A 23,170-nucleotide genomic window follows, 5' to 3' on the forward strand; every position below is an offset into this window, starting at 1 on the left:
TTTGCAATAAAGTGTTCCTTAGTTCTGAACATAGCTTTGCTATGGCTCCCTCTATTGCTCACGCTTTCAGTGCTAACATTAGCCGTGGCTGCACTCGCGACTGGGTGCTTTGCATTGATGTAGGAGGCAAGAATTGAGCTGCTTCAGTGGTAAAGCAAACTCCTTCTTACAAATTAGGTACAACACTCTACCTTTATCAATAGTGCCATCAGGGCGTTTTTGGAATGTAAATTGTCCATTCATTGTGCCGATAACTCTCATATGCTCCTCCATTTTCACCTCTCCTCTCCTTACCGCTGTTTACTTAGCCCGCCCAACTCCAATGGAAGCCAATCAGCTTATGCTAAACAAGCCCAAACATAATGAAAAATTTGCTCTGCTTCGTCAGGCTGTGACTGACAGTTGTTTCCCCACCCTCAACAACTTGAACAGAGGAAGCCAACACATAAAAAGGTATACAGTCAAACCTCGGTTTTCGAACATCTCTGTTCTCGACCAAATCGGTTTTAGACCAAAAATTTCGATTTTTTTATGCCTCAGATTACGACCGAAAATTGGTTGACTGAGCGCACTTGAATGCGCCACTTGACTCCTCTCACCTTCCTTACACGAGGAAGTGACGCTTCCTCGTGTAGCATTCCGTTGTGAGCAGACGTGTTCAATAAAGATTTTTTTTAAAAGAGCGTGGTTTCGGTTTTCGAACAAATCGGTTTTCGAACACCCTTCTGGTTGAAAACCGAGGAATGACTGTATTAGAAAAAGGCAACCCACCTACAGAAACAATAACGTTAGAGATTAAAATTTAGGTTAACACGATTGAAAAAATAACGCGCTAAATAAGACTGTAATTAAATAATCGCAATTAATGCGATAATTTGACACCTCTAGTAAAAACTAAACCAAGAAAGGACTGAGCTTGAAATACCAAGGCACATTTCAAGGCGTTCTAATAGTATGTCATCGTCAAAGATGTCAAAAGAAGTCCAAGTTCAAATAATAATTATACTGATAAGATGTTAGAGCCCGTAGCTATAGTAGGAAAAGATCATTAGTCAATTTCACAAGGGCCATCCCAGTTGAATGGTTGGCTCTCAATCCTGACTGAAGAAGTTCAAATCGATTATTTGCGACCATGTAATCATTAAACTGCTTTTTCAAACATGAGTCTTGAAACCGGCCACTAAGTATTGAAACTCTCTGGATCGAGGTTTGGTTGCTGAAGAAGGGGCCGAATAACTGCGGTCTGAAAAGTTGCTGGACAGTGCACGAGGAGAGTGATATATTAATGTTAAAGACGGAGGATACTAAGAAACAATTATTTCTACTGAGGAAAGAAATTTCATCTGTGCTGTATGTTGCACATGGAGCACAGCGGTGTCCTTCATCTCGTCCCGAATGAGCTGAATCTTCTTAGTAAAAAAAAGAAAAACTACATGAAATCGTGAGTTGAATGGGAGGAGCTATTGGAAGTCGGCTGCTGTTGCACGAGCATTACTACTGTAACAAAGAAGTATTTGCAGTTATTTTTAGTTGGGTTGATTATTCTGGAGAAATCAATGTTGTAAAACAAGAGCTTCTATGTATTTCACCAAGCGTACAAGGCCTGACGGAAGACCTTGAGGTTCGTCACACGCCATTTGCGCTCAAGCCTCCTCCATGATTGATTAAGCACCTTCATTTCATCTGGGAACCACAGAATAAGCATTGTAGGATGAGTTTTAAGTCTAATTGATGCTACGAAGCAGAGCTAATTTTTCAGAACAGCATTAGTGAGATTATCAATCAAACAACTATAAGAAGGAAAAGAAGTAGATGCCAGAGGCAGTATTTTAGAGAGTGCAATGGTGGTTGAAGAATTAATATTGTGGCTGTTAAAAGTTTGACTGTGGTCAGGACAAAGGCACTGAGCAAAAACTACAAATCTTGTAAAGCAATGGTCAGACATAGCAGTGGTATATGGTAATGTCATTACAAATCAGTTTGCTAAACCTCGGATTAGCCCCAGATCTAAAGTAGTATAATTTTTTTTGCCTCCCTTCATCTATTATCTGCATGAAACCAAAAGTATGAATTATCGGAAATGCGGAAATAAGTGGTTCTGATGGGCACTTTATCCTATTTTGCTGGTCCGTACTCCGTCTGCGACCTGGGCACCCTGCCATCATCGTCCCTCCATCATTATTCCTAAAATAATCATCCTGTGTCCCGCTCGGTCCTCACATTTTTAAAGTACTTACGCCACCCCCTCACCCCCCAAAAAAGTGACAACGCATTACATTGTGGCAGAGAGGCTAACGGCAGAGGTATCATAATTCAGAAACATTATTTAAAGCACGTTAGCTGGCTAATTTCTTATTCACACCCACCTACCTTAATGGCACCCACTTCTGGGTTAACAGTTTGACGAACTGCTCGTCCCCCAAATAACTATGTCTTACGCAGTGAGCGGAGCTGAAATCTCAGTTAAAGGGCGAGGATATGCAACAGCATTACAAGATTCCATTCTGCAAATATTTGAGGACACGCTTTTCCACTCCCTCTGGAATCGCTATTCGGGTTACCACTATTTTAAGTCCTTTTTAAAAAAAAAACGTGTCCTCTATCCTCTGTTGCCAAAATGGGCATCCTTTCAAGACAGACGGACCGCTGCGTCCGTGGGATGAAATTCTTATAAATATGAAAGTCACCCGCTATTAATATGACACCGTCCTGGGGGTGTCATCCCACCAGGAATAGGAACTGTGTAACCTTAATAATAATAATACATTTTATTTATAGGCGCCTTTCAAGACACCCAAGGACACTTTACAATAACAAAAAACACAAAACAATACGGGTTGAGCAGTGGCAGCCAAAACGCGCCAGCGTTCACTCAACCCAGAAGTCAGAAAAAAACCACAAGGGAGGGAGACGGGGAGGAAAAAAAAACCACGCTCGAACTACCCTCATTTTGAGGATAACTTGAGTTAGGCAAAAAACTCCTACACAAGCATATGACAGCTACAACAGGTCACAAGACAAACAATGAAGACGGTGAAACAAGAATGTATGAAGGAGCAGTGATGGTGGGGGACGAGCTTCCGTGCATACTTTCATTAAGAAAATTAAGAAAACCTTTATTAGTCTCGCAATGGAGAACCCCCTTCATCAGGGGAAGGTCGAGATAGCAGATGTTGTTTTGGTAGCAGGCTGCCCAAGAATCTAAGACAGCCTTGAGTACGGACATGAGTGAGTACTCAAGGCTCACGGAGTTATGTCTCTTTAGTGGCGTCGATCAGCCAAATCCGTGATTTCAGTCAATATTTGAGCACGGATTCCAGTTTCTCCAAGTTCTTGAGTTCTTCTTGCAGAGAGGCTCCAAAAACGCAACAGTTCGTGGTTGAGCACAGTCTGAGTCTGAGTGTTGGACATCCGCACTATGCCATCCTTAGACCGGCAGCCTCTTCACTTCCAATATAGAGCCACTCCTGTCGGTTGAATTTTGCGATAGATCAGGAAACTGCTAACACCAAACAGCAGCATACCTGTTATCGGAAGGCCAATAATGTAGATGTCATCCACATCCTCAACGGACAGTATTGACAGTAAGTAAGGAGATAAGTTATGAATTTTTAAATGTACATTATTGGCCCATTTTTGCACACTTACAGGGGTCATACTTTTACAACCTTGCCGAGAGCAGGGGTCAGCAACCCAAAATGTTGAAAAAGCCATATTGGACCAAAAAAATTAAAAACAAATGTGTCTGGAGCCGCAACAAATTAAAAGCCTCAGAAAGAAGGCAACACACGCTCTATTATTCCTCCAAGGATCTAGGGTGTACCCAGCAGCAAAAGTCCCCGAGGGGCAAGTCGGCTCCCCACTGCCTGCTCTTCTCATCGAGAAAATTTTGTCGATGGCATCGAGAGACCAGCCAACCAATTCCATGTTTGTTTTTAGGATGAAAATACAACAGGAGGCTAGGAAAAGTCAGACAAAGACAGCACATGGACTGAGTGGCGAGCAGGGAAGGGTGGGGGTGGGGGACAGGAGCAGAAAGCAAAAGCGTCCGCCTTCGTCGAGAGCCAAGCAAGACCTTGTCAAGGTGTGACAGCTTAAACCTACCGAGTTCCTGCCCAGGCTCGGTGCATGTGGAGCCTGCCAACTTGGCGGTCTTATGACACTAGGATGGCACAAATAGAGCATTTCCGCCCCTGACTTATGTCAGGGCTTCGCAGCCCGTCAGTGTGCTGTAAAGTGGCAGCCCCACCAGCTGACTAGCCATTGCAGGGCCAACTAGCCAGCACGGTGAAAAAAACACTCCTGCATCCTGGCTATCCAACACGACTCCCCCATGAATTTTCTGGGTATAACATCACCTTGCTGGCCTTTGAGTCACGCTGGTGCGGAACTGGATAAACCACCGCTGCTGACCATCTTTTTCCTTGGAGTGGCCCGAATGATGGGAGAGGCCTCCACCCAAGACCCCGTCCTCCCAGTTTTCATCGACAACACCACCAACGATAACAGCAGGCGATTATACAACCTATGCAGAGCCACAAACCTCTGCATTGCTGATACTGTCATGTAGCAAGGTGGTGGTGGACCTCAAAAAGCAGGCAGGAGGAAGGAGCCGGGTGTACTTGAAAGATTGTATTAAAACTCAAAAAATTAAATCCAAAACAAACAAAGTCCAAAGTATCAAACAAAACACATGACTGAAGATAAAACATAACATTGACCAAAACCTGACTGAAACAAACATGACAGTAGCATACAAACAGCCACAAACAATGACCCGACAATGAGTAGTCAGTCGGGAGTCCTTTTACAGCCACTAATTACCTAATGACCAACAGGTGTGCAGCTGCAGGGAAAAGCCCCACAGTGCCACCTGTTGGTCACAAACAGAAACATGACAGTACCCCTCCCTCAAGGGACGGATCCCAGACATCGCAAAGTTGTCCAAAGGCTTGCCGCCAGGGGCCGGGAACAAAAGCGACGACGACCTTCGCCTCGCCGGAGAACAGGAACAAGAAGCGATGGCAACCCTTTGGCTGGGCGTGGCCTGACGTGGACGTAGCAGGGGACATGGGACAGCCGGACGTGAACAGGGGCTCGGCCTGACGTGGGCGTGGACGTGGCGCAGCTCGTCGTAGACGTGAATGTGACTCAGTTCAAACAGACATGTGACGAGCCTCGGCTCAACGTGGACGCGGACGGGGCTCGGCCCACCGTAGACGCGGCTTGACGAGACAGAAACATGGGACAGCCGCATCACCAGCGCTGCCTGAAGGGGGAACATGGGACAGCCGCATCACCCGCACTGCCTGAAGGAGGAACATGGGACAGCCGCTTCACCCGCGCTGCCTGAAGGGAAAAAGGGTGTCGGCCGCAGACGTGCTCCACCAGGCACATGGTGGAATAGGGACCAGTCCTTAGTACCTGCGGGGTCCAGGTGGTCGGGTCATTCTGTCACGTAGCAAGGTGGTGGTGGACCCCAAAAAGCAGGCAGAAGGACGGAGCCGGGTGTACTTGAAAGATTGTATTAAAACTCAAAAAATTAAATCCAAAACAAACAAAGTCCAAAGTATCAAACAAAACACATGACTGAAGATAAAATATAACAATGACCAAAACCTGACTGCATGCCACTGTCATGTTTGTTTCAAACAGCCACAAACAATGACCCGACAATGAGTAGTCGGCCGGGAGTCCTTTTATAGCTACTAATTACCTCGATCAACAGGTGTGCAGCTGCAGGGAAAAGCCCCACAGTGCCACCTGTTGGTCACAAACCGAAACATGACAGATACATGGTTTTCCTGAAAGCGGATCCATCACTTGGAAAAACCAATAAAGCAATCGATCACATCCTTGTGTCTCGACAATGGGAAAAGTCAATCATCAACTGCCGTGTCTACAGAGGTGCACAACTTGGCAATACAGACCACCGCCTGCTGATAGCGGACATGCAACTGAAGCTCAAGGCAGGGGCACCAAAAACTGCCTCCCCAAGGTGAACTCCTCTCGTCTACAAGACCCGGCCATCATGGAGTCGTCCAGATGCTCCTTCACGAGCCGATTCAACACACTGACCAGTGAGCAGTCCTAGGACTGGCCCGAACTTAAAGCTGACATAATCGAGGCTACCATAGAGACCATCGGGCGAGCAAGACCTGCTCCGAAGAAGTCCGGGATATCCCAGGATACCCTGGATATTGTAAACAGAAGACGAGATGCTCAGTTGCGCGGGGACAAGGCTCTGTATCAGCTCCTCAACACCCAACGGAACATCTCCCTTCGACATGACAGCGAAACCTTCTGTAGCAATCAGGCGTCAGCCATTGAGGCAGCTCCCCAAAACAACAATCTGCGGCAGCTCTTCAAACCTCCTCCGCAAAAGGAAAGCTGGCCCCCGCCAGCCCTGATTCTTAGTCTAGGACAGGGCTGGCAACATTTTGTCAACCGAAACTGAGTGCATCAGTCATTGAAAGGAGCACTTTAGTGAGCTCCAAAATCATTCTCCTGTCCCTGAATACCCAACCCTCACCACATGTTTCACCACGAATCCAGACTGTACCATCACCCCCGTATCGCCATCGAAATTCAAAGTAGCCTTGACAAAGCTCAGAAATTATGCCCCAGGTCTATGCGCACAGAGCAGCAGAGATGCTGAAAGCTGGTGGCGACCACATCATCCTGTGGCTCACACAGATCATCACCCACATGTGGGTCATGGAGTCATTGCCTGATGACTGTAGGCGGGGCATCATACTTCACATCTGGAAGCACAAGGGAGACCAACTGACCTGCAGCAACCATAGAGGCATCACACTCCTCTCCATCTCCGGTAAACTTTTCGCAATCATTCTACTCACTCGGGCTCTACCCCCAACCAGAAACAGACGCTGCCAACAAGCCGAATTCATGCCCAACCGTTCCACCATCGACCACATCTGTGCTCTCTGACTCCTAATAGAAAAGGCTCGGACTTCAGAAAGGACGGGCACTTTTTCATTGCTTATATTGACCTCAAAGCTGCTTTTGACACAGTGGTTCATGGGTCCCTCTGGAACATCATTCGGGCCACTCCACAGAAAAAGATGGTCGCCGGCGGTGGTTTCTCTGGTTCCGGGCTAGCGTGACTCACAAAGGCCAGCAAGGGTGATGTTATACCTGGAGAGTTCATGTGAGAGTAGTGTTGGATAGCCAGGGCGCAGGAGTGTTTGGATGTTCCAACAAGCAATGCGGGTTTTATAGCGGAGGTCCAAATATCGTTGGTCAGGTGCAGGCAGAGGTCTGTTATCAGGAAGGTCCGCCTGGTTAAATCCGGTTGCTTTAGTCGGTTTCGCAACTTTTTTTTTTTTCACCATGCTGGGTAGTTGGCCCTGCGCTGGCTAGTCAGCTGGTGGGGCTGCCACCTTACAGCACACTGACGGGCTGCGAAGCCCTGACATAAGTCAGGGGCGGAACTGCTCATTTGAGCCATCTTAGTGTCGTACGCCCCCCTTGGTGACAGGCTTCTGATGCACCGAGCCTGGGCAGGCACTACGTAAGTTTAAGCTGTCACACCTTGACAAGGTTACACAGTTCCTGTTCCTGGTGGGGTGAGGCCCCCAGGGCGGTGACAGAATTAACTCAAAAAATAAAATGCTCCACAAAGTTCAAAAGTTGCTGCTCAAATGATGTCATTGATTTGCAAAACTGCTCTGCAAAGAAAAAAAAGACATTTTGAGCCTTGGAGGTGTAATATTGAAGTTTTTGCAGATCAAAATGTTGTAGTCCTTCACTGCAATTCCTGAAGTATGATCTCAAAGTCTTCATTCAATATACACGATTAAAGATGCTATTTTTCATTTCCCTTTAAAGTAAACATATAACAAAATAATCAGGGGTCAACATAAAAGTGGTGGTATGGTTCTGAAATTAGCAAAAGAGTTTGTTGTCAACTTTTTCCGGATCCACCAACCTCATGGATGAATTTCAAGACTTGGAGCACATCTGGGCAAGGTTTAGCTTTAATATTTGTGAATACGTCATTTAATGTGATTGAACAAACATTTGTCTTTTTTCAGGTTACAGTTTTTAGTTCTTAATTACAACATAATTATAACATGGCTACACCATCCAGTTTATTAAAACAATACAATACACTGTTTTATAAATAGCACAACCGACTTGCACAATATTCAATTTCCAGTGTACATGCACACCGGCGCACGACTTGTGCAATGTGTAGCCGGCACCTATATTATTAGTTGACTGAAGTAGCAGTCACAAAGCGGCATGATTGTTGGCAATATTCGGCACGTTTTCGCTGAAAAAAACTCAAGCAGCTTATCAGCGTGATTGGGGTGTAATGTCTTTCAATGACGCCTTAATTTATATGGCTTCATGCTGTACGCTACCATAATTCTTAGACAAAGTAAGCACAGCGATCTTCCCTCGTCTGCCACCGCAGGCACATTGAAGCCAAGCTCTACATACGCCTCGTCATATTTCCTCCCTGAGAATGCTCCCTGCGCAAACTCTGCCAATAAGAGCGCCACGGCCCCCTAACGTAGTGGAGGTGCAACTGCAAGTTATTTTAGGACAGTAAAAAAATAAAAAAGCATGTTCCCCGAGGTCAAACGCGTCCCCCCTGACGGAGCCTTGTGCCCCCCCCCCCCAGGGGGGCGCGCCCCACTATTTCAGAAACACTGACTGAGGATTTTATTGAAAACCACACAATCTTATTTTTTGCCAACAGGAAATGGCGACACAAAAAGTGGGCTACAAGTGCCGCATAGCCACAGTTCTCTTCCTCCTCTTGGCTAGCATTGCTGGGCTCATCGCTGTTGCTGTCATCCAGCACAATTGGAGGTCCATGGAGTATACCTTAGAGGTGAGTGTGTGTAAACTAGCGCACATAAGCTTGGCTACCAAAGATGTGCTACAAGGGAGATCACTAAGTGTAGAACCTTGAGGGCTCTATTTTCGTACATGGCGCATGTGGCGATGTGCTTGTCGGAATTTTTGTGTAGGTGCAAGCCTCGATGCATCTTTTGGGGAAAGTGTTTCATTGCTCTGTGCCATAGTGGCCATTCAGCAGTACTAGGTGTGGGCCATTTGACACAATGGCATATCTGACAATTTGTTGGTAGAAAGTAGTCAAAACCTGCTGGAACCACACCAAAGTTTTGGCTCAGGTCGTTTAATACGATTTTGGAAAATTTGATCAGGGCACAAGGAGACAGATTTATGAGCATCAAACCCTCTGAATTGTTGTAGAGGTGAACACAGTATTATAATTATCATCTTAATTGTTGTATTTAAAAATCAACTGATTGTCTGCAGCAGAGCGGAGTATAGGGTAGGCTGGGGCCAAATACGGAGATGAACGAGTGAGATGGAAGGCCGTCTCAAAGTGTCCACTTTGCAGTGCATAATTTCCCTGGCTAACTTTACATCATCTACCCATGGACTGCTTGCAATTCCTCATGAATGTGTGTTGCATGCTTCATAATGCTGTTGCACTTGGGCAAATAAAATGTTTATTTTACCATGTCAGCTGTGTTCATACCCACAACGGTGCAGACAACCCTTTGATAGTGCCTATATGTACAACAGAATATTATAAGATAGATTTCTTCAGTGTGCGACTATATATAAACATGTTTAAGTTTGGGATTTCTGGGGAACATGTGCAGGGAATTTATTAAGCATTTCTTCCTTTGTGGCACAAGATATTTGAAACATAAGTTTTGATACTCCGCTCCTGTCATATATTAAGATTCCGGACCAGTCCGGAACAGGAGCGGACCTCACAAATTCAGACCAAGAGAAGATCGAATACAAAAATGGTTTATTTACCAAATAAGGTCACAAGACCCACCAAGTACAACATTAAACACTGGTCACAAAATATCCAGGATAAGAATGAGACATGAGAACTTGGACATGAGACGTGAGCAAGGCGACTATTTGGACAACAGGCTTGAAGATTACCTTATAACAGGCAAGAGTTGATGCCATGATGGGAAACAGGTGCGGAATGGGAGAGGATGACTGTCCAGTGCCACCTGCTAGTGACAGACAGAACAGTCATGACCTCATATTAGTATTTCGAAAACTTTTTCCCATGTCTTAAGATGGTATTGCCAAAGTGTTAAATCAATCCATGAATCCTGTATGGTGGGGGTCGGTAACACGCGGCTCCCGAGCCGCATGCGGCTTTTTACCACCACCTAGTGGCTCCCTGAAGCTTTTTAAAATGTTTGAAAACAGAAAAAGATGGGGGAGTGAAAATATAGTTTTTGTTTGAGTATGGTTTCTGTGTAGCCGAATTCCGGACGGCTTCGAGGAAATTCTGGTCCACCATCCGACGTCTCAGGAGGAGGAAACGGTGCACCACTAACACTGTATACAGTGGGGATGGGGCGCTGCTGACCCCGACTATGGACGTTGTGAGCCGGTGGGCGGAGTACTTCGAAGACCTCCTCAACTCCACCAGCACACCTTCCTTGGAGGAAGCAGATTCTGGGGACTCTGAGGTGGGCTCTCCAATCTCTATGGTCGAAGTCACCGATGTGGTTAAAAAGCTCCTCGGTGGCAAGGCCCCAGGGGTGGATGAGATACGCCCGGAGTTCCTCAAGGCTCTGGATGCTGTGGGGCTGTCCTGGTTGACATGCCTCTGCAGCAGCGCGTGGTCATCGGGGAGAGTGCCTCTGGATTGGCAGACCGGGGTGGTGGTCCCTCTTTTTAAAAAGGGGGACCGGAGGGTGTGTTCCAAATACAGAGGGATCTCACTCCTCAGCCTCCTGGTAAGGTCTATTCAAGGGTGCTGGAAAGGAGGGTCCATCAGGAAGTCGAGCCTCAGATTGAGGAGGAGCAGTGTGGTTTTCGTCCCGGCCGTGGAACCGTAGACCAGCTCTACACCCTTAGCAGAGTCCTTGAGGGTATGTGGGAATTCGCCCAACCAGTCTACATGTGGTTTGTGGACTTGGAGAAGGCGTTTGACCGTGTCCCTCGGGGAGTTCTGTGGGGGGTGCTTTGTGGGTATGGGGTACCAAACCCCGATACAGGCTGTTCCGTCACTATACCGCCGATGTCAGAGTTTGGTTCGCATTGCCGGCAGTAAGTCGGAATCGTTTCCAGTGAAGGTAGGACTCCGCCAAGGCTGCCCTTTGTCACCGATTCTGTTCATAACCTTTATGGACAGAGTTTCTAGGCGCAGCCGAAGCGTTGAGGGGGTCCGTTTCGGTGGCCTCAGTCTTGCATCTTTGCTTTTTGCAGATGATGTGGTACTGTTACTACTTCAAGCAGGGCTCTCCAACTCTCATTGGGGCATTTCGCAGCCGAGTGTGAAGCGGTTGGGATGAAAATCAGCACCTCCAAATCTGAAACAATGGTCCTCAGTCGGAAAAGGGTTGAGTGGCCCCTCCGGGTCGGGGAGGAGATCTTGCCCCAAGTCGAGGAGTTTAAGTATCTTGGGGTCATGTTCACGAGTGAGGGCAGGAGGGAGTGAGAGATCGACAGGCGGATCGGTGCAGCGTCTGCTGTGATGGGGACGTTGTGTCGGTCTGTCATAGTAAAGAAGGAGCTGAGCCAAAGGGCGAAGCTCTCAATTTACCGGTCGATCAACGTTCCAACCCTCATCTATGGTCACGAGCTATGGGTCGTGACCGAAAGAACGAGATCCCGGATACAAGTGGCCGAAATGAGTTTTCTCCGCAGGGTGTCCGGGCTCTCCCTTAGAGATAAGGTGAGAAGCTCGGTCATCCGGGAGGGGCTCAGAGTCGAGCCGCTTCTCCTCCACATCGAGAGGAGCCAGATGAGGTGGCATCTGATTCGGATACCTCCTGAACGCCTCCCTGGTGAGGTGTTCCAGGCATTTCCCACCGGGAGGAGACCCCGAGGACGACCCAGGACACGCTGAGGACGACCCAGGACACGCTGGAGAGACCTATGTCACTCAGCTGGCCTGGGAACGCCTCGGGATCCCCTGGGGAGAGCTAGAAGAAGTAGCTAGGGAGAGGGAAGTCTGGGCTTCCCTGCTAAAGCTGCTGACCGGCCCCGGATAAGCAGGAGAAGATGGATGGATGGATGGTTTCTGTAGGAGGACAAACATTCTTAACATTTTACAATGCTGTAAAAATATGTCAAATAAATATTACATTTCAACATTTCTGTCAACAAAGATTTGCATCATAGCATACGACACACGTTTATATTAGCAGAGCGGGGTGCCAGGCAGGTGGCTGTTTTAAGAAGAAACAGCGTTTCATGTCCAATTCACTGAGGGAACTGGTAAAGAATGGATCGAGAGAAGCATTTTAAAATGGTACACGTCAGCTACGAAAGTTAACACGCTGCAAAAGTGCGTCCCGTACCTCGTTCATCTTAGCCGTCGTTATGGCTGTTGCTCATTATTGCATGCGTGTGTAAGTGCGTGCATTTGCATGCGTGTGCAGTCACGGGTCGATCACGGGAGGCTGGTTGATCGAAAAATGAGCTTTGGTCAAAAAAGGTTGGGCCTTTAATAAAAACATTTAATCGGGAAGGCTCATTGTATATTTGGAGCCAACTTAGTCATTTTGATAGTAGGCTAAGATAGCTCATATAGATAAATAGAGCGTGTGTTGCCTTCTTTCTGAGGCTTTTAATTTGTTGCGGCTCCAGACACATTTGTTTTTAATTTTTTTGGTCCAATATGGCTTTTTCAACATTTTGGGTTGCTGACCCCTGCTCTCGGCAAGGTTGTAAAAGTATGACCCCTGTAAATGTGCAAAAATGGGCCAATAATGTACATTTAAAAATTCATAACTTATCTCCTGTTCATTTTAGACGATGGCTGCAATGGACTTTTTTGATTCTCTCAAGGTGCTACCCGTGCCTGCCATTGTTCATGGGCCTAGGTCAAATGTACCGGGATTGGTTTTTATTTTTCCACTCTAGGTGGCACTGCAGAGCCATTTTGTTGTCATCGTTTATGAGAAATTTAAAATATCAAAATTTTCACCACGGCCGAAAAAAATAAATCCTACTACTCCTACAGTGCTAAACTCTGCTTGCCGTGTTGTCACTGGCTGCTTGAAGCCCACAAAGGTTGTGACCTATACCTACTCAGTGGGATTGCTCCACCAAGCATCCGGAGGACAGTTGCATCCCAGAAAGAAATGCCGAGACAAGAAACTGACACCCGCCACCAACTCTGCAATCAAGAGCCAACAGCAAAAAGATTAAAACCAAGGCATAGCTTCCTGCACTCTGTAGATGCTCTGGACAGAAATCCAGACAAGCAGCGTGTCGCTCTGTGGACAGAACATCTTACCCAAGCCCCACACACAGTGTCTTTTACCAGGCCATGTGAATCTCTTCCATCTGGTGCCAGTGAAGCATGGCCACTCTGGTCTTGCCGTAACCGCTTGAGAACTGCTGTCGGCCGATGCAAAACAAATCTGATAAAGTGTGGGTTTAATGAGACTGGCGACATCTCTTGTCTGTGTGGAGAGGATCAGACCATGCAACATCTCCTTGTCTGCCCACTCCTCCCGACATCTTGCACCCAAGAGGACCTAGCTCATCTCACCCCAAATGCCAGACAATGCATCCAACAATGAACTGGAATCATCTGATGATACGTAGTGACTCGAGAAGAAGAAGACTATAATAATAACAATACAGTGATACCTCTACTTACGAACGTCTCTTCATATGAAGTTTTCAAGTTACGAAACGCCTCAACAGGAAACTATTGCTTCTTGTTCTGAAAGAAATTTCAAGATACAAAATGTAAAAATACAGGATAGGCTGCTCCTCACAACTCCGAGTTTCCTGAATGCAACATACTTATAGCTGCTTTGCCAATAGCTATTACCGAGCATCATAATGGCATCCCATTGGCTAAGAGGGACTTCTACCGAATATGCCTTGGTGTGTAGATAGATAGGTGTTGATGCAGCATCCTCGTCATTGGCCCCTCGGGCCATGAGGAGCTCCGATAGTTTTACGTAAATGTGAATCACCCAGAAAAAGTTTTCATTAGTAGGGCTCACTATTTCACTATCGCTCACTATGCTGTTTGCTTGGGACATTTTCAAAGGATTGTTAAAAGCCGACAAAAGCAAATGTCCTTGGATCCGTTCTTCACAAAACGACAAAAAACACTTCTGAGAGAGAACATGTACTAAAGAGTGCAAAAAAAAAGGACGCAGTTTAAATGTAATGACCATCATTTTTATTCGTGACCGGTACTCTATTCTTTGTTTTTTATATTTTGCAAAACTCATTTATTGTGCAATAACCGAATAGCAACATGTACTTATTACATATTTTGAGGCATTTTTATGCTTAAGAACAGGGGTGGACAACCAGTCAGAGAGTAAGAGCCAATTTTTTTCCTGTGTTACTGCAAAGAGTCACGTCATACACATTGGCGCACATAAACATCACTGCATCCCTTCCACACACACACATACATACACACACCTCTGCTCAGCCACTTTTATTGTAAATGTCACACACCAACATGACAATAGGGGTGTTCACACGGCACACATTTGCTCCGGCGCTGCACCGATGTATTTTGTTGCAATATATATTTTGCACCGCAGCAAATTGTGTGGAGCGTTCACACGTACAAAGCCGCTGAGCGTGTCAGCACCGGCACAGCGTCGGTGCAGCCCCACTTGCGTTCACACGGCAGTTTCTGCAGCGGAGCAAAACGACAGAAAACAAATGAGCTGGCATGTTGGTTCTTTTTAAAACGTATACACAACTCAAGCGACGACTGGACAGGCACGTCCTTCTCCTTCTCGGTCTCCGTGCCTTCTGCTCGAGAGTGACCGCCCCCGAAAACGTAAATCAACGATGACTTCAATGACACTCAGAAAAGCAAACACATAATGCGCCAAACAGAAAATCAAAAGAGGAAATCACAAAATAAATTATATGGGGGCGGGGGTTGTGAACACACAACAAAGGAACAAACTACACAAACAACTCCGAGACAGTCCAGTCTCCTACAAAAGGAAAGATGTTACCAGCCAAGTCTTGTGTCGTTATTAAACAAACACATGACGGAAGTCCGACAGAGCACGAAAGCAACGCATTCTCTCCGTACGTTAACTCTTCACAAGCACTTGCTCTGGAGCAAATTTAACCCAGTTGCGTTCACACGTGCAAATTTACACCGGTGCTGCTTCGCAAACGAGCATTTGCTCTGGAGCAAATTTTTAAACCACCTCCCTGAGGTGGATCAAATTTGGTCCGGTGTAAGCTGTTTTCCGGGGCTACGCCGGAGCTAATTTGCACGTGTGAACGCTCTACTGGGGCAGCCCCGGCGTAGCACCGGACCAAATCTTGCAGTGTGAACACCCCGAATGACAGAAATTGACCCCGACAGTACAAAGACCACAGACCAGTCATTTTCAACAATGAATATTGTGTGCACTGTCCCACACACACAAACTCTCAGGTCCACAAACAAAAATATAACAACATTTTTCTCTTACTATGCATGCTGCTTAGCGCCTTGTGCAGGGACTTCTGGCATTCCTTCTCTTGAGCAATCATCGTCAAATCTTGTTTGTATTCTGTTCAGGATCAGAATCAGAATCAGAATCATCTTTATTGGCCAAGTATGTAGAACACACAAGGAATTTGTCTCCGGTATAACACGCTGCATTAGTATCATCGTAAACAACAAATCATTGAACCATTTTAGAGTAACCAGTAGCAGTATTTGTAGTACAAGAAGAGTGACTACGTCAGTGACTGTTTAAGGAGTTAATGGCTAGAGGGAAGAAGCTGTTTAAGTGTCTACTGGATTTGGTGCGCATGGATCTGTAGCGTCTGCCTGAGGGGAGTAGCTGGAAAAGGTGGTGGGCAGGGTGCGGGGGATCCAGGAGGATTTTCCGTGCCCTTGTCTTGATTCTTGCAGTGTGCAAGTCCTCAAGAGTGGGTAGGGCGGTGCCAACGATTTTTTCCGCCATCCTAACTGTCCGTTGAAGTCAGATTTTGTCCTTTTTTGTGGCGGCCCCAAACCAAACCGTGATGGAAGAACACAGGATTGATTCGATGACTGCCGTGTAGAACTGTCGTAGCACCTCCTGTGGCAGGCCATGCTTCCTCAGCAGCCTCAGGAAGTACATCCTCTGCCGGGCCCTTTTCAGGATGGAGATGGTGTTGACTTCCCACTTCATGTCCTGGGAGACTGTGATTCCCAGGAACTTGAAGGTCTCGACGGTTGACACGGGGCAGTTGGATAGTGTGAGGGGCAACTGTGGAGAAGAATGTTTCCTGAAGTCCACGATCATCTCTACAGTCTTGAGCGTGTTCAGCCCGAGGTTGTGTCGGCTGCACCAGAGCTCCAGCTGCTCCACTTGTTGGCGGTACGCAGACTCGTCGCCGTCTTTGATGAGACCGATGACCGTGGTGTCGTCTGCGAACTTTATGAGTTTGACAGCTGGATCTGTTGAGGTGCAATCGTTTGTGTAGAGAGAGAAGAGCAGTGGAGAGAGGACACATCCCTGTGGGGCTCCAGTGCTGGTGGTGCGTATTGATGATGTTGTTGCTCCCAGTCTCACCTGTTGTGTCCGTCCCGTCAGGAAGCTGAGGATCCACTGGCAGATCGTAGGGGACACACCGAGGTGGAGAAGTTTGGGGGTGAGGAGTTCCGGGATGATGGTGTTGAACGCAGAGCTGAAATCCACAAACAGAATCCTTGCATAGGTCCCTGTGCTGTCGAGGTGCTCGAGGATGTAGTGCAGACCTATGTTGACTGCGTCTTCCACAGACCTGTTTGCCCGGTAAGCAAACTGGAGAGGGTCCAGCAGGGGTCCGGTGACGTTCTTTAGGTGGTTCAGCACAAGGCGTTCAAAGGACTTCATGACCACAGACGTCAGGGCGACAGGCCTATAGTCGTTCAGTTCCGATGTTGCCGATTTCTTGGGAACTGGGATGATGGTAGACTGTTTGAAGCAGGATGGGACCTCACCCAGCTCCAGAGATCTGTTGAAGATTTGTGTGAAGACCGGAGCCAGCTTGTCAGCGCAGACTTTCAGGCAGGAGGGGGACACTTTGTCGGGCCCCGCAGCTTTCTTGATCTTCTGCTGCTTGAAGAGCCGTCTCACGTCCTGTTCGTGGATCTGTAGTGGAGAAAAAGAGGGTGGAGGGGTAGATAGAGTAGTTTCTGGTAGAGGTGTGTGTGTGTGGGAAATGGGGGTGTCCTTTTCAAATCGGCAGAAAAACATGTTTAGTTCATTAGCAAGACCCTTATTGTTCACTGTTTGGGGGGATGGCATTCTATAGTTAGTGATTGCTTTCAGGCCCTTCCATACAGATGCAGAGTCGTTAGCAGAGAACTGGTTTTTCAGCCTCTCTGCATAGCTTCTCTTAGCGATGTTAATTTCCTTTGTCAATTGGTTTCGGGCGTGTTTGTACAGTGCCCGATCTCCACTTCTAAATGCGGCCTCTTTCTCTTTCCTGAGTTGCCTGAGTTTGGGAGTAAACCATGGCTTGTTATTGTTGAAGGAGCGGAAGGACTTCGTTGGTACACACATGTCCTCACAGAAACTGATGTATGATGTTACAGTGTCTGTGTATTCATCCAGTGTGCCCGTTGAAGTTTCAAAGACGCCCCAATCAGTGCAGTCTAAGCATTCTTGTAGAGCTAGCTTTGCTTCATCTGTCCATTTTTTCACAGTCTTAACAACCGGTTTAGCACATTTGAGTTTCTGTCTGTATGTAGGTATTAAGTGGATTAAATTGTGGTCAGAAAGACCCAATGCTGCACGGGCGACCGATCGGTATGAATTTTTGATTGTTGTATAGCAGTGGTCTAGAATGTTGCCTTCTCTGGTGAAACAGTCGATGTGCTGCTTATATCTGGGAAGTTCACGGTTAAGATGTGCTCTATTAAAATCGCCCAAAATTATCAGGGGTGACTCTAGGTATTTTAGTTCCGAGTTTGTTTACTTGTTCGGCGAGCGTTTGTATCGCCGTGTTAGTGTTAGCTTGTGGCACAATGTAAACACCGATTAGTAAAAAGGAGGTGAACTCACGTGGCGAGTAGAATGGCTTGCAGTTTAAAGACAGCGACTCCAGGTCCGGGCTGCAGTGTGCGTCGAGCTTCGTGACATCAGTGCACCATTCTTCGTTGATATAGAAGCAAATCCCGCCACCTTTCGATTTCCCTGATAGCTCCGTGTCGCGGTCGGCTCGGAGAAGGCGGAAGCCGGGTAGATGTATCGCGGAATCCGGGTGGCGGTCACTGAGCCAGGTTTCAGTGAAGCAGAGCGCAGCAGAACGTGCAATGGTTTTGTTGGTCTTTGTGAGGAGAAGAAGTTCATCCATCTTGTTTGGCAGAGATCGTAGATTAGCAAGATGGATCGATGGGAGCGGGGTTCGAAATCCGCGCTGCCGGAGCTTGACGAGCACGCCGGCTCTCTTCCCCCTCCTCCGGCGGCGTTTCCATGCTCCGTACAGCGCAGCCGCTCCGCTCGCGATTAGCTCCGAAAAACCTTGTGGGTTTTCGCGTGCTGGTGAAAAAAGACCGAGCGTAGACTCCCCAATGCGCAGCAACTTTTCGCTCGTGTAAGTAAGCCGCTCAGGGTCGCCAAAAACTAACGAAAATGACAAAAACAGGGATAATACTAGGGAGCGTGTGACCGAGGCTGCCATACCTGTCGGCGCCCGATGAAAAAAAAAAAAAAAAAGCAGGCATTGTCTGCAGGCGAGCTGCAGCGGTTTCTTTCTACTTGGGTCAGCATGCCACAGTGGGCAAACTTTTTTGATCCAAGATCGACTTTTGAAGTGACCAACCTCCCGCTATCGACCCGATTGCTCACGTGCAAGCATATACACACGCTCACGCATGTGGGCGCCCAACCATGCACACGTGCGCAAATACACGCACGCCAGGATGAGCAACAGCTGGAACGTCACCGAACATGAACAAAATCGAAACACACACTGTACACACGAAGATTGGCCACCCCTGCTTGAGAAAACATTTATGTCTGAATTTTGGGGGGGCTTGGAACAGATTAGGCCATTTACATAGAAAACGCATCTCTACAATTTTGTAGTCAAGAAATTTCTTCCAGAACTAATTAATTTCATAAGTAGAGGTACCACTGTAATAATAATCCATCCATCCATCCATTTTCCGAACCGCTTGATCCTCACTAGGGTTGCGGGGGGTGCTGGAGCCTATCCCAGCCGTCTTCGGGCAGTAGGCGGGGGACACCCTGAATCAGTTGCCAGCCAATCGCAGGGCACACAGAGACGAACAACCATTCACGCCCACACTCACACCTAGGGACAATTTAGAGCGTCCAATTAGCCTGCCATGCATGTTTTTGGAATGTGGGAGGAAACCGGAGCACCCGGAGAAAACCCACGCAGGCCTGGGGAGAACATGCAAACTCCACACAGGGAGGCCAGAGCTGGAATTGAACCCGGTACCTCTGCACTGTGAAGCCGACGTGCTAACCACTGGACTACCGGGCCGCCCTGTAATAATAATAATAATAATAATAATAATAATAATAATAATAATAATTGGGCAGTGGTTAGCGCACAGTGCAGAGGTACTGGTTTCAATTCCAGCTCCAGCCTCCCTGTGTGGAGTTTGCATGTTCTCCCCGGGCCTGCATGGGTTTTCTCCAGGTACCACGGTTTCCCCCATGTTCCAAAAAACATGCATGGCAGGCTGATTTACCACTCTAAATTGTCCCGAGTGTGAGCGTGTATGGTTGTTCGTCTGTATGTGCCCTGCGATTGGCTGGCAACCGGTTCTGGATGCCCCCTGCCTACTGCCTGAAGACGGCTGGGATGGGGTTCAGCATCCCCCACGACAGTTGTGAGGATTAAGCAGATCGGAAAATGAATGAATGAATAATAATAAGAAGAAGAAATAGAATTTCCCCAAAAGTCATTAGGGACCTTGCAGTGATAAGTGCTCAGGACCTAATAATCGTAATAACAATCATAATCAATATTTCTACAAAAACAACAGGGGCCAAGAAGCGGTCGCTGGAGCCAACCAGTCTACCACCGTTCCACCTTAATCAAGTTACATTATTTTAATGATGTTACTTGGATGACTTCACAAACTCATTTTTTAACAGATGACTACTAAATGGATTGGAATACATTTTTAAAGTAACCCTCCCAACCCTGTGCATAATTTCTGTTATTACAGTACGGCATAGTAATTGACTCGGGATCATCTCGGTCCAACATCTATTTGTACGAGTGGCCGGGGGAGAAGGAAAATGAAACGGGAGTGGTGATGGAGAAATTGAACTGCAAAGTTTCTGGTGAGTCCAACTTACATTTTTTCAGACAACAAAGTATATGCAGAAAAATGGTGAAGATTGCACGACTGTCTGTGTCCTATGTGTTGTGTTGTGTTATTTTTGTTATTTTGACTTCAAAATGGCGCCGCGTGAGTGGCTGCCTTTCCAGCAGCTCCTATATTTTGTTGTTCTACTTCTTCCTTTCATAACTTTGCTGCTGTGAATTGGGAATTTCTCCATTGCGAGACTAATAAAGGTTTTCTTATCTTATCTTATCTTAAAGACTCTGGAATTTATATATAACCTCATTCTAGGTGTTCCAATCTCTGAATTGAAAATTGACCCGAAGAAAGATGCACAGACATGGGAAGGCTTCAAAAAATGCATGAAAAATGTCTTGGCAGCCATTCCTGTTAAAAAGCACAAAACAACGCCTCTCTTCTTGGGAGCTACTGCTGGAATGAGACTCTTACAGTGAGTATACAAGGAATCATTTTACAGTACCGTAACTCATTTCCTGTTCATTTTAGACAAACATCTTGGTGCACCGATAAATGGGTATATCTACAGTACATCAGTGGCGTGCCGTCAGGGACATCAAAGCCTTCTCTGCAGGCCCAAACATCATCAGAAGTACAGACCTACATTTACAACTTAAATGAAGTGATAGTCATTTATTTCCAACAGTCTTTTGTTTGTATTTCAGAGCATGCATTCTAGCTGTGCGGTCTGTGGTTGGTTGCATTTTCTTTTTCTTTTGTCCAATCAGATTTCAGTTACATTAGGATGCCATGCATATACTTCATCCAACGATTTCAAAACCTCAGGTGCGCGCGCGCACACACACACACACACACACACACACACACACACACACACACACACACACACACACACACATACACACACACACACACACACACACAAACCATTCAAACTGATGGTTCTTTCTTTTAGTCAATCAAAAGGTAGATTCACCTCCTGAATGGCATCTTTGCTGCCTCCATCCTCTCATTGATTCAGCTACTATCGCTTCTTTTCGCTTGATGTACATCAAAGCTTAATTTACAATGGAGGATAATATCAGACCATGATTAAAAATTCACTTTCAAGATGCACTTTTCAAGAAAACCTGGACTTGATGAGTCAAGGTCAACCAGCACTACCTTGGGTAGTGGCTTATTTCAATTCTGAATTTTTTGGCGGGGCGCTTTCAGAGTCGTTATGTATGGAACAGTTAGCATACACATACAGGCGCGAGCATGCGCATTCGCATCTGTGGTGACGATGATGTGATTCCATCCATCCACAGGGATGAGAGTTTTCCGCTTTTTTCCAGTCAAAATGGACCTTTTTGATATTGTTCCAAATCGGTTGAGAATTTTTTTTTTGGGGGCGGGGGGTCTGGTGTTATTTCTGGGCTGCCGGACTTACTTGTCTTCGGTAGACTCGAGACTCGTCATGTTTACAAATACAGTTTGCAATCATCCATTTTGAAGACCGTTTTTTCTCGCAAAGCGTGAGTTTGTCGTTACTTCATATATGGTCTAAAGCAGGGGTGGGCAAACTTTTTGGCTCGGGGGCCACATTGATTTCTAAATTTGACAGGTGGGCCGGGTCAGCAAAAGATACGGTACATATAAAAAACTGTATATGTTGACAGTCCATACCAAACATCATCAGAACAAAAGCATTAAAGTATTACCATACTTTTTTTAATGAGAACAGTGAAACAACTATGGTATATGTCCTGTATGAACGTCCAAGTATGTTAACAACATACATGTGTGACAACACAAGCAACAAAGTGCAATATATTGATATTGTCCAAAAACTGCAGCATACAGTACAGGTATATGACAAAATCTAACAAATTTAATTACTATTTGCTACAAAATGAGATGAGTAAAAGACCTGGTGGCTTTCTTTCCACTCACTCACTGTCTCGAACTTGACCTCCCCTCGATCACCACACAAGACAGCGTTGCTCAGCTGATGTCGTGCAACGAACTTTTGAACCCAGCCATGGAACGATTCGAAGTCTTAGCGCTATGGAACTCGATTGCTCTCTTATTAGTGGTCCAGTTTGCGGAAAGTTTTTCGCACGATAACAGTCAAACCATTCCAGGAAACGTTTATTTTTACTTGACTGTCCGTCGAGCCGCAAGCAATTCACTCTGAGCATGGAAACAGCCAGAATCGGACTGAGCAAGAATCGCTGCCTCGTTTTTCAAAGTCTTGTAGATTTGAGTCTTTCATACTCCAGGCGTCTCCTGAATGTTTCATACTTTGTAACCCTCTTCGTTTAATCAGATACACTTCACTTTCTCTTCCGCGGCCATTACTGTTCCTCTTCGTTTGGATGCCATGATCTACAGGACATAAAAATATTCGCTATTCCAGTAAAACTCACTGCAATAAAGAGTCACTTGCATGTCGCTGTTTTGGATCCAATGATAGAAAATACAGTCGTATCGAACGGGATTTGCTTGACTTGGCGCTACTGCGGGCTTCCGTATCGTCTCCCCCTCCCTCCCTATGCTCTGCAACTTCAAGTAACTGCGCAACCTGGCGTTGAAATGCCTATCATTACAAGTCCAAATGAAATGAATGCAGTCGTTGACATCGAACCTTAATTGTGTACCAACCTTCGGCGGGCCGGATTAAAAAGACAAATGGGCCGGATTCGGCCCGCGGGCCGTAGTTTGCCCACCTCTGATCTAAAGCCAATGTCTTACTTGTTGTGATTGGTGACTATATTATACTGTTTGTCTTCCTTAACCCCATTTCTGCGAATTCTGAATGGTTTTGCACGAGGGATGTAGTGTATTGAAATTACTCGTGTACGTAATGTAGTCTGGATTAAACAAATGCCGAATGTTATCAAGACTCGTGACGAAGCT

The 23,170-nt window shown here is 46.4% G+C and overlaps 1 protein-coding gene across 3 annotated transcripts in view; it reads left to right on the forward strand.

Moving 5' to 3' along the window:
* The window catches only part of entpd3 (ectonucleoside triphosphate diphosphohydrolase 3), a 69,622-nt gene that overhangs the window by 25,655 nt on the left and 20,797 nt on the right, over positions 1 to 23,170 (forward strand). For all 3 annotated transcript variants that reach the window (XM_086114624.1, XM_086114625.1, XM_086114626.1), the window contains 3 exons: positions 8,732 to 8,866; positions 20,171 to 20,288; positions 20,582 to 20,741. In XM_086114624.1, coding sequence (XP_085970750.1) covers positions 8,735 to 8,866; positions 20,171 to 20,288; positions 20,582 to 20,741 — 410 coding nt within the window. In that variant the 5' untranslated portion in view covers positions 8,732 to 8,734. The remainder of the gene's footprint in view (positions 1 to 8,731; positions 8,867 to 20,170; positions 20,289 to 20,581; positions 20,742 to 23,170) is intronic.

The sequence above is a fragment of the Hippocampus guttulatus genome, chromosome 6, assembly GCF_054856545.1.
Source record: "Hippocampus guttulatus isolate MCC_2025c chromosome 6, RoL_Hgut_1.0, whole genome shotgun sequence".
Classification (NCBI taxonomy): Eukaryota; Metazoa; Chordata; class Actinopteri; order Syngnathiformes; family Syngnathidae; genus Hippocampus; species Hippocampus guttulatus.